This window comes from Ailuropoda melanoleuca, chromosome 3 (assembly GCF_002007445.2).
Source record: "Ailuropoda melanoleuca isolate Jingjing chromosome 3, ASM200744v2, whole genome shotgun sequence".
NCBI classification, from domain to species: domain Eukaryota; kingdom Metazoa; phylum Chordata; class Mammalia; order Carnivora; family Ursidae; genus Ailuropoda; species Ailuropoda melanoleuca.
Genome location: NC_048220.1, coordinates 109444730 through 109457317, shown reverse-complemented (window position 1 = coordinate 109457317; position 12588 = coordinate 109444730). Strand labels below are relative to the sequence as shown.

The 12588-nt window shown below is 38.1% G+C and overlaps 1 protein-coding gene across 1 annotated transcript in view; it reads left to right on the top strand.

Annotated features, from left to right (window-relative positions):
* The window catches only part of ITGA2 (integrin subunit alpha 2), a 109097-nt gene that overhangs the window by 24926 nt on the left and 71583 nt on the right, over nt 1-12588 (top strand). Inside the window, exon 2 of the mRNA XM_011227850.3 lies at nt 1641-1761. Within this exon, the coding sequence (XP_011226152.2) occupies nt 1641-1761 (121 nt within the window). The remainder of the gene's footprint in view (nt 1-1640; nt 1762-12588) is intronic.

Sequence of the window (12588 nt, the reverse complement as noted above, 5' to 3'; positions counted from 1 at the left end):
TATGTGGCCTTTCCATCATTCTCTATTAGAAAAGTAGGAGCATTTGACATCATCTCCCCAAGCTTTTACTAGTATGTTAGATAATTGGTAACACAATTAAATAGCATTTATTGAGTTCTGCACAGTGGGGTGAAGTTAAACTGTTGATTGAAAACACCAGTATTCTGAATGTCAATTCTGGTTCCATGATTAATTTGCTACATTATTTTCTTCTGCATTTTATTTCCTGAAAAATAAGAAGGAGCAATGGTACATGTGGAGATGTGAAGGAGAAAATTTGCAAATGTAGAGCTATGTAGATTTTGTCATGGAGTATTCCAAAATTACTATTTGTCCTTCTCTTCCTGGCTGACTACATTTCTAAGAAATAATGAGCTGAGTTCTCTTGAATGAACAGATCCGTGGTGGAATGACTTTGCCACATAGAAAAGCACGTTAACTATTTCAAGTCCCTAAGGCTTTATCACTGACTTCACAATTCCTTGGGTGCCCTGTGCAGATTCAGCTCCCAGACGTACGCAGGCCCCATGGAGGAGGCCCTTGTCCTCCAGCCTCTCTGTGCCTGAAACAATAGATTGATGAAATACTCTGTACTTTCACTGGTACCCAGAAAGTGGTATATATTCCTTCATGAAAACACTTGTTAATAGAACTTGGATATCAGTTTTAAGGAACCCACTCTGCCTTCAGGGTCTGCAAAAAGAAAGACTGATCTCTAACAGCATGAAGCGCACTTCCCTCCCCACAGACGACATTTATATCCACACAGCTTTCTCCAGAATAAAGGACAGATAGCCATCAATCTTACTCTTTCCCCTATTCCCCTTTCCATCACAAAAAAGGTTTTTCAAAAAAGTCTATCAGGGCCTTATCCTAGCAAAGTCTTTGTTGTTTTCGAAACTGATTATCGGTTCTTGAGCATTCAGAAAGAAGCATCAAAAACCAAAACCACTTTTGTCTGTTCTCAGTGGAATAAAGGTGAAAGGACACCATCCCCTACATGTTCCTTCTCAAAAATAATCTCTTCTGAAAGAAAATGATGTAGTTTTCAAGGAGCTGTGATTTTTCTTCCTCCTTTGATGTAGTCAGCAGTGCTTTTCCAACAGATATTTCATATAGAGTCCATGTCAAAATCTTCAGGGGAATTTAGGAGAAAAAGGAGATGGCCTTCGCCTTCTGCCCTTGGGCAGCTTGGAGCATTATTGTGTTAAGAAGGGCAAACAGAATTGAAGTTACTTAAGAGTCCCTAGGGGTAAGATGTGGTTTTAAGAATTCAAGCTATTGAATCCTGCAGCCCTGTGTTCATATCCTACCCTTACCCTTATCCCTTTCCACCTGTGAGACATACTTTTCTCCAGGAACCTAGAAATCTCTCCAAAACAAGTGTAATATTAACAATGATCTCCTAGGGATGCTATGAGGATCAATGAATTAATAAATCGTACATATAAAGTATTTTAGCATGGTACCAGAGACCCCAAAGAAGTGCTTAAAAAGCAGTAGCTATTATTTCTTGGTAAACACTAATAGGGAGAATAATTATTATATAAAACAAGTTTTTTTAAGTGGCCTTTGAGAATTATATTACAAACTTATATTCACAAATTATAAATATGGACTGCTTTCATTTTTCTTAACAGGCATTTTAAATTGTTGTTTGGCATACAATGTTGGTCTCCTAGAAGCAAAGATATTTTCCGGCCCTTCCAGTGAACAGTTCGGCTACGCAGTGCAGCAGTTTATAAATCCAAAAGGCAACTGGTAAGAATATTCTTTTTATGATTTCAATAAAAATACTAAATAAATTTAATATTTGACTCTATTTAATAGCTTTTTCAAATGGGTCCATGAATGTATTATTAATAAATAGCCCTCAAATATCCTTAAATGAAGGATCTATCCTTGAGAGTTGATAACTTTCAGATTGATAATAAATGAGAGGGTGTAATGGTACTTTTTAAAAACCTAGATAGAAAACTTTCCCTAAATATTCCATAGTAAATTCATAGTAGCAGTTTTGACCATTTAATTAAGAGATGGAAGGAGGGAAGGAGAAGAAGGGGATATATAGGTGGGTGGATGGATAGATGGATGGATAGATAGATAGATAGATAGATAGATAAATAGATAAGAGTTGTCTTCATATCTAATTCTGTAAACTGGTATCCACCCTTGAGCTTTGTAAATGGTTAGCTAACTAATGCTGCCTCTTGGCCATTTCTAAATGACAGAATTTTTCCCTAAATTTTTTTCCTTCAGCAAGGCTTTGTCTGCTGGCTTCATTCTAAATCAACCTTCCCTCCTCTGTGTGGCACAGGACCCTCACAAGCCTTTGTGCAAAATTTACGAAGTTACCTTTCTCTAGTGCATTTGCATCATTTGATTTTGCGTGGAAGTGCCCCCAGCTATTTAATACTGTTTAATGGTTACATTTAAACCATGGTTACATTTATATACACCACCTTCATGGGTGGAAATATATACCCTCATTGCTGGCTTAAGTTTCCCATAAAAAATAATGAAAATCAATGCAGGAGAATTCAGATGATTCTGGAAGTTGTCTTTAGGTAGAACTGTGGATCCTCTCTTGCCAGTCTTGATGTCCACTGGTCACAAGAGTCCTGCCTTTAGAACCTTAACTCCCTGTTGCCGCAGAAGGTTCCAGACTTACCCTGGAGCTTCAAATCTGGATCTTTTAGAGTTCCTTCCACTGATTGAATGGGCTATTGTTGGCTTATCAAGTAAGAGCTATAATTAAGTCTCTTTTTTCTGTGAGAACTTTATGTTTGATGCCCCAAAAAAGACACATTTAAAATCCAAATTATTCACATTTTGGAGCATGCCTATCTGTGTGATAAAGAAACAAAATGAAATTATCACTGAAGAGGGTATTATGTCTCAGAAGGCATCCTGAAGGAGGTGAATCATGAGGTAGGTTTTAAGGGGAGGAGATGAATAGTCAGGAGAAAAGCATTAACTAATATGAGGAGACTTGGAAAGTAAAGTATGTTGTGGTTTGTCAGTTGGCCAGAGGATAAGAATGGTCTGGTTGAAGACCCAAAGAGTAAAAATTATTGACATCATTAAGGATATGAGAGGGCATCTCTAACAATTAGCTTATGCTTTGATAACTGTAAACTGTAGTCAAAAGGCTAGAAAGATGCTATGGTTGGTATAGTTTGACCTTGAAATCTAGCAGATGAAGTTGCTGATGACCCACAATTTTATATGTGCAGCCCTGATTCTTTCCTGAACTGTAGACACCCATAACCATTACTATGTTAATGTCTACTAAACATACCCAGTTTATCATATCTGATTTTCTACACCAGCTGATGAGACCAAAAATCCTGGACTCCTCTCTTTCTGTCACCTCCTCCATATCTCATCCATTAGCCAGTCCTGTTGACGCCACCACCAAAATACATATGATAACAGACTGTTGGTTTCCCCCGTCTTCCCTGCAGCCCCTGCTCAAAGCCAACACGAGCCCTTGCGGCTACTGCTACAACCACTTCTCAACCCGCCTCCTGCTTCCCTTCTTACCCTCAGGTCAGCCTTGTGAATTCACACTACATGATTCAAATAATGCCACTGCCTCAACTAAAACCTTCCGTGGCTTCCTACTGCAATTAAAATACATTAAAATTCCTTAAAGGATCTTCCATGATCTGGTCTCAGTCTGCCTGTCCCATCTCATGATTTTTCCCCTCACCTTGTGCTCCGTGAATTGTGTCTTCTGTCTGTCCCTGAACATACTAAGCTCATTACTACATCAAAGCTTCTGCACATGCGTTTCTCCCCAGGATTTTCACTTGGCTGCTCGGTTTCCATTTTTCAGTCTCAGCTCAAGTGTCTCCTCCTCACAGAAACCTTTCAGAGCATGTCTTCCTAAATGAACACTCAGCACACCTCCCAGCCACTCTCCTGCCTTCCACACAGATTTATTTTCTCTATAGTCGTTATTAGTATCTGAAATCACCTTTATTTGTTTATATCTCATTGTCTGTCTTCTGCCCTGTCTCTGAAAAGAGGCACATTGTTTTTTTCAATGGCATGTACTCAGAACACAGAGTGTTATCTGGCACCAAGTAGGGGATCAGTGATTATTTGCGGAATGACTGAATGAAAGTCCTGTTTCCAAGTGATTCACCTGACATCCTCTACAGAGTGAACTGTAGTAGTGTGACTTAAGTACAAGCTGAATAAGACCTTTGGAGGGACTCTGATGGTGCGCTTCATAAGTATGGCCTTGCTGAGGACAATGTGCCATCAAGCTTAAGGTGGTTCTTTTTAAGTGACAAGCTAAAGGTGGTTTTTTCTGGGACAAGGTCAATCTGAGAGAAAGAGCCACCATTAGTAGGAGATGCTATTAGAGAAGATAAGCCTAGCCAGGACTGGAAGGCAACTCGACTACTAGCCACACTGCAGTAGGGGGTCGGATGTTGAGCAAGACCAACAGGGACAAAATGTTGACAGGAGTCTAGCAGGCAGAGTCCCGGGAAAGTAAGAGGGAGCCATACATCCTTTCTCCCTCCATGATTCTCTCTGAGCATGTAAAACATTATTAAAAGATGACTGTATTAGCAAATTATGATGAGATTCTGGTGCTGATCAGGTTATGTCCAGACCAAGGACAGCAGGCATTCCTAAGTCCTACCGTGGCCTTCTCATGACATTCCTGAAAGACGTATAAGCACAGGACAATGACTCCTGGGGAACAAGGCACAGCTCTATTACCGGCTGGGCTAGTGCTTTTAAAGCTCCAGTGTGGAGCTTTCTGGTAAGGTGTAATGTTAGCCTTACTTCCCTCAAGCCTGTCTATAACACCAGCTGGTAAGAGTGTACCCAGAACACAAGAAGAGGAGAAGGGAGAGTACCTGTCTTACCTGAGAGGCTAAATCCTGTGGCAGTGCAAAGCTGGAAGGAAAGAGAACCAAAGCTGGCCTGGTGTGCCAGTCTGTCCTTTCGCTGTGCTGGCCTTGTTAAAGCAAAGAAGCAGAATAGGCCGCGTCAGGGACATGATCTGCTAATCCCTCACAGGCTGGACCCTGTGTGAGGTGCAAAGCAGAAAACATCAACCTTACCCTTTAAGGAGTGTGGAGTAGAGTCAAAGCGGATGATTGATATGCAGAGCTGGCAGCCATGAGTAATACCAGAGATATAATATAGATATATTATAGATATTACAGATATATTATATAGATATAAAGATATATAATAAAGGCCAACCCCACGTGGTTAATAGTGTTGGTGTTCTTTCAGTGATAGTATTATCTTACTATTAAAAGTTCATTCTCTCCTCCCAAGGCGTGGGACACTCGAGGGACAAGATTTGCTCCTGGTTCCTCTCTTATTACCCTGGCCCTGCCAACATGCTTTGCCATGGAGGACAAGGCTGTGGCAGGATCCAGCAGGTGGCATGTCCCACTGCAGGGCTGGAGTGGGCCACAGCGAGGACAGGCGGCTCTCACAGCTCTCAGGCTCAAGGAAAATAATATGAAACTTGGAATCCAGAATTGCCTATTTGTTTTGACGATTGGCACTGTGCCCTTCTCCACTCCTAATTTATGACAACTGCACAGACATTATGGAAGTAGCAAATGTGGGAAGGACTGTTTAAACATTAACTTTCCTCCTGATACTAATCAAGTTAACTTTGGGCACAGAGTGGGATTACTGTGAATTCCTTTAATAACTGCGAGTCTTTTTCTCTTGGACTTATATAAGACACACATACACACACACACACACACACACACACACACCCTTTTATTTTTTTTTGTTTTTACTCTCTTACTGCTTGTTCTGAAGCTGCTGTTTGGATAGTTTTTCCTCTGCTTTCTTTGACTTTCTTTATGGTCAGTATTGTTGAGCCCCAACTGTATCTCTCAGCCCTTTCCTTCCTTCTGACATCTCACTTAGGGCTCTGAGTTTTCTTAAACCACACTCCTTATTTTTCAAGTACAACTTCAACTGTCCCATAGATCCCTTGTTTCTAAGAATTTATAGGCATAGTTTACATTGGGATGCACAAGATTTTAACAAAATGATTTGGATGCTTTTGCTCATTTTATTTATTATACTTTTATTACACTGTGGACTTTCACTCTAGAAATAGTGGTGATGTGGCTTTGAGAATTCTAGAGTTTTTTTTTTAACAGTCTCAGACAAGCTGCATGATTTTAAATGCAAGATTACCTCCCAAGCAGAGCCGCAGAGCACCTCTCTCTAAGTAAAGCTGTGGTCTGCTCCCCCTTCAGTGTCACTCCAAGGCCCCCATTGTACACACAGGATGTTCAAATGTAGATGATGCAATTCTTATCAGAAGCAATTATACAAAGGATTGAGATATGTTTAAAGTCATTTCCTGGAAGCTTGTGGTGACATGTACTGTCTCTGTTTGTCTAATCCAAAGGCCTGCCGCATGAACAGGCTGAGCTCATTATATGACTCAAAAACCTTAGAACAGTCACTTGTGTAACAAAAACTGTCTGGCAACAAGGGGTATTTCCAGCGGGAGAGATGTAATTTCTTGTCAGCAAGGACTAGTGCATACTTGTTCCTTAAGAAAAGAAGAGAAATATAATGAATATGTGTTATGGCCAATAAAAAATTCCATTCATATATGAGCTGATATTATAGTTCTAACTTTTTAACTAAGAAAAATAGGAATAAAGCTCTATGTGTGTTATAAATATAACAGCTTGTCTATAGGAGATATGGAAGAGAATTTTAGATGAATAAGAAACATTCATTCTATAACACATATCAAAGAGTATGCCACATGTAGGTTGGTAATAACAGTACTTGGTATTTACTGATATTTGCAGTATTTAAAAGTACTGAGTACTCTTTCTTTGCTGAACACATAATACCCACAATGGCTCTATTATTACTCCTTTTACAAATGAGGGGACTGGGACTTAGAAACGTTAAGTAGTTTGCCTAAGATTACAGAGCTAAGAAGTAATGTGCAAGATTAATGCAAAACAGAGATAAGATGTTTCAAGTGTACATATTTTTTAAGTATCCAAGGAAGAGAGTGGCAGAAGGTAATTGGCATTTATAAAAATATTTAATTCTATTCTCATATAAACTTTATAAACTAAGATCAACTTCATTCAGTATTTTGGATTAAAATTTCTGTTACAAAACAGCATTGCCTGGACAGAGATGGCAGTTACCATCTGTCTCTTCATGCTCTCATAGACAGTGATTTGTCACGTAAGTTAGGAGCCGGAGCACAAGGGTTTTACCCTCAGCTTCCCCAGACCTAGCTGGGTGACTTTGAAAAAGTCACATAACCTCTCTGGAGCACAAAGAGAGGGCCATCCCTACCAAACTGGAATGTTTTGAGCGCCTTGTGAGAGAATAAAAGTAAAGCACTTCACTGGTGAAATCCAAATAAAATCTGTAGTTTAGATTAAAAAAGGGAAAAAAAGTAAAGCACTTCAAACACTAAACCACTCTAGGAAAAAAAACCCAAGAGTACAGTCTTCTGTACTTGGGAAACTATAAAACGCTAATGAAAGAAATTGATGACTCAAAGAAATGGAAAGATATTCCGTGCGCATGGAGTAGAAGAGCAAATATTGTTAAAATGTCTATTATACCCAAAGCAATCTACACATTTAGTACAAATCCCTATCAAAATACCAACAGCATTATTGGAGCTAGAACACACAATCCTAAAATTTGTATGGAATCTACACATTTAGTACAATCTACACATTTAGTACAATCCCTATCAAAATACCAACAGCATTATTGGAGCTAGAACACACAATCCTAAAATTTGTATGGAATCTACACATTTAGTACAATCTACACATTTAGTACAATCCCTATCAAAATACCAACAGCATTATTGGAGCTAGAACACACAATCCTAAAATTTGTATGGAATCTACACATTTAGTACAATCTACACATTTAGTACAATCCCTATCAAAATACCAACAGCATTATTGGAGCTAGAACACACAATCCTAAAATTTGTATGGAATCTACACATTTAGTACAATCTACACATTTAGTACAATCCCTATCAAAATACCAACAGCATTATTGGAGCTAGAACACACAATCCTAAAATTTGTATGGAATCTACACATTTAGTACAATCTACACATTTAGTACAATCCCTATCAAAATACCAACAGCATTATTGGAGCTAGAACACACAATCCTAAAATTTGTATGGAATCTACACATTTAGTACTCTACACATTTAGTACAATCCCTATCAAAATACCAACAGCATTATTGGAGCTAGAACACACAATCCTAAAATTTGTATGGAACCCCAAAAGGCCCTGAATTCCCAAAGCAATCTTGAAAAAGAAAAGCAAAGCAGGAGGCATCACAATTCTAGACTTCTAGTTATATTACAATGCTGTAGTAATCAACAGTATAGTACTGGCACAAAAATAGACACACAGATCAATGGAACAGAATAGAACACCAGAAATAAGCCCACAACTATACAGTCAGTTAATCGTCAGTAAAACAGGAAAAAGACAGTCTCTTCAACAAATGATGTTGGGAAAACTGGACAACTACATGCAAAAGAGAGAAGCTTTCTTACATCATACACAAAAATAAATTCAAAATGAATTAAAGACCTAGATGTGAGGCAGGAAACCATCAAAATCCTAGAAGAGGACACAGGCAGTAACCTCTTTGACATCGGCCATAGCATTTTTTTCTTGATACATAGCATTTTTTTCTTGATATGTCTTCTGAGGCAAGGGAAACAAAAGCAAAAATAAACTATTGGGACTACATCAAAATAAAAAGAATCAAAAGAACTAAAAGGCAACCTACTGAATGGGGAAAGACATTTGCAAATGATGTATCTGATAAAGTATTAGTGTGCCCAAAATATATAAGGAACTTACGAGACTCGGGACACCCAGTGGCTCAGTCAGTTAAGCATCTGACTCTTGATTTCAGCTCAGGTCTTGATCTCAGGGTCATGAGCCTACAAAAAAAAAAAAAAAAAAAAAAAAAGAACATATGGAATTCAACACCCAAAAAATAATTCAATTTTAAAAAGGGCAAAGACATAAACAGACATTTCTCCAAAGAAGGCATCTAGATGGCCAACATATACGTGAAAAGATGTTCATCATCACTTATCATCAGGGAAATGAAAATCAAAACTATTATGAGATATCATCTCACACCTGTCCAAATAGCTAAAATCAACAACACAAGAAACAACAGATGTTGGCAAGGATGAGGAGAAAGGGGAACCCTCTCGCACTGTTGGTGGGAATGCAAACTGGTGCAGCCACTGTGGAAACCAGTATGGAGGTTCCTTAAAAAGTTAAATATAGAACTACCCTATGATCCAGTAATTGCACTACTGGGAATTTACCCAAAGAATAAAAAAAAACACTAATTCAAAGGGATACATGCACCCCTGTGTTTATAGCAGCATAATCTACAATAACCAACATATGGAAGTAGCCCAAGTGTCCATCTATTGATGAATCGATGAAGAAAATGTGTATGTATGTATATATATTCCTATATACACATACACACACACATATATATGCATATATCTCAGAATATTATTCAGCCATAAAAAAGAATGAAATCTTACCATTTGTAACAACATGGATGAATGTAGAGTGTATAATGCTAATTGAAATAATTCAGAGAAAGACAAATACTATATGATTTCACTATTATGTGGAATTTAAGAAACAAAACAAATAAGCAAAGGGAAAAAAGAGAGAGAAAAAAACAAATCAAGAAACAGACTCTTAATTATAGAGAACAAACTGATGGTTACCAGACGGGATGTGGGGGGGTGGGAGGATGGGTGAAATAGGTGATGGGAGCTAAGGAGGACACTTGTGATGAGCACAGGGTGATGTTTGGAAGTGTTGAATCACTATATTGTACACCTGAAGCTAATATTACGCTGTATGCTAATGGGAATTAAAATAAAAATTAAAAAAGAAACAGAAATAGACTATATCCACTGTTTTTAAAAAAAGAAATACATCCACCATTAAAAAAAAAAAACCCACTAAGTCACTATGCATATGTGAAAGACTATCCTTAGCACTGTGTAAAAATGCATAGGAAGAAAATCAGGATTTTTAATAACAAGTTCCTCCCTACCTCTCTCCACCGCCTGTTTCTCAACCATTTCTCATCTGTCATCGATTAGCTTCCATGAATATTGGATTAGCTTCAGTCCATTTCTTCTTCTTCTTGGCCAAGAATGCTATTCTGATCCCTTTTCCAAAATAATCATGTCTTTGTCTTTCATTATGGCCTTTAAATATTAGCCAATATCATCCTTTATGTCTTTTTCCAAAGATAAAATTCTCTTGCCATTAGGTTATCCTGGCAGTGCCATTTAACATGCTTACTTTGTTTATTCTCAGAGTACGCTTTCATTTGAAACCCATGGCATATATATTCCATTTTGTTCTTTCATTACATTTTTATTTTCACTAACTTGTAACTTAGTCCAATTTTTGATTCTGGAAAGGCATTAGAAGTCTGACTGTAATAGTCTTATACTTTTAAGCTTCAAAACTTAATATTTTTATAAATAATTATTATGTTATTGCCATATAACTAAACCATCACTCAACACTGTTAATACAGATGTGCAAAATGGCATGTCTCCTAGCAACAAAGGCCTTCTCTAGGCAGCCAGTAGGGGCAGAAGAGTGAACCAAGTACCTTTCAGAACCCCATGGACCACCCTGGTGTTGATTGTTCATTTCTTTTCCACCTAAGTTTAAATAAAATTTGTAGCTAAATTTTTTCCATGGTTTCTGTTATTTATCATAAGTAAAAATCTGTAATAGAAAAGGCGCTTTAAATATCCCCTGCTCTGACTTCTTTCTCCCTTCCCCTACTCTGGACACAAATTTGTGTGTATACCTACACACACACACATACACACCCATCTTTTGTGACTTGCATAGAGAATAGATCTGCTACTTCTAAATGTCTGGAGACCTTCAGTGATCTGTGAAAATTCTCCATGCCTCACTAGCTTGTCTTATAATTTAAAGCTTTCCACTGTGTTAATGCCTGAATGTCTGCTCCGGGAACAAAGTTCATTTAAAAGCGAATGAGGGTTACACATGCACACCTTCCTGGTGGCCAGTTGTCTGAAACTTTTCCATCAGTCTAGCTCCATCCGAAGAGGGATTTGGGGAATACAAAGTGGCACAGGTGGAAACTGTTAATTTGTTTATGGCCAGTAAGATGGGCAAACAATGAGTACCTGCCCTCTAGAAGAGCTCTAAGTAGAACTTACTATGATAGAATCAGGGGTTTGGAATGAAAGGACACTGGTGCAGATCTAGACTTTGTTGCCAATTAGATGCTTAGACTTGGTTTTTTTATAGGAAAACAGGAATAGTTGTGACACTTGGCCTCTATTTATAAGGATCAAAGAAGACAGTGTACATAAAACGTACTTTATAAACTATGAAGCAGTTTATAAATGTTGCTTTTCCAAATTTTATCATTGATAAAACAACCATCTGCCGAAACACCTTGTTGAAAGGTACTATTTCATGGGCTTTGATTTAGAAAAATGTGGTGGTCTTAAAAGTCATTCCTTCCCTTCGAAGAATGTGGAATTATATCATCACAAGGCTTTAAATTGAATATACCAGCTTTTGATTTTAACTTTAGAAAAACCTCATGTTGGATGAGTCAACATAACAGAATCAGCTTTTATTTGATTCATTTGCTTCCAGTGCAAGAGCTGATTTTCAGGCTTTTTATGAAACAGAACAATAGGCTTAAGATGTTTTAGCAATAATGAGGTTGGTGGACTCCACCAACTGAAAGACCTTGAGGGTTTAGCCATCCCCTATTTAAGGAAGCAATCTGGCAGCCGAAGGAGTCTGAGGCAGCATAATGAAGCTTAGAAACTAAAATTGCCTTTCAACACATGCCAAAGGGTTTAACTATTAAATTTATAACAACAGTATTTCCCAACCAGGAGCTAAAAATGAACTCTCTTTACCTGTCTTCCTCCTTCCTGGAGACTTGAAGTCTTCACGGGTGATTTCTTTGCATCATAAACTCCTTTTACATTACAAGCAGGAAGCAAGTAGCTATATAGAACTCACCAGACCCCTTGTGTCATCCTTGGCTTGGAACTAAACGATGTAAGGAATAATATTTATACTTCTACACTCTAGACTTTGAAATTTCTTACATTAACGTATTACATACAATAGGCTTCTAATCCTAAGTAAAATATCCCCTTGCATGTCTGATAGATATCTCAAACTTCACAGAGTTCATACTAAGCTCTTGAGCTTAGCCTAACTCAAAATCTTGCTGTACTGAGAGTATCCCCCTTTGCTGATCATGACCACTTATTTCCTTCTAGTTTCTTAGCAGAGAAAACTCGGAGTCATCCTTGACTGTATGTGTGCGCACGTGCGTGTGTATGGGTGTGCGTATTTAAAAACTGACCTCTCAAGAAATCCCGCTGGCCCTACCTTTAAAATATATCTAAAATAAGATCACTTTTCACCAGCCCCGTAGGAGCCCCTCGTCACCTCTTTCCTGGATTTTGCATTT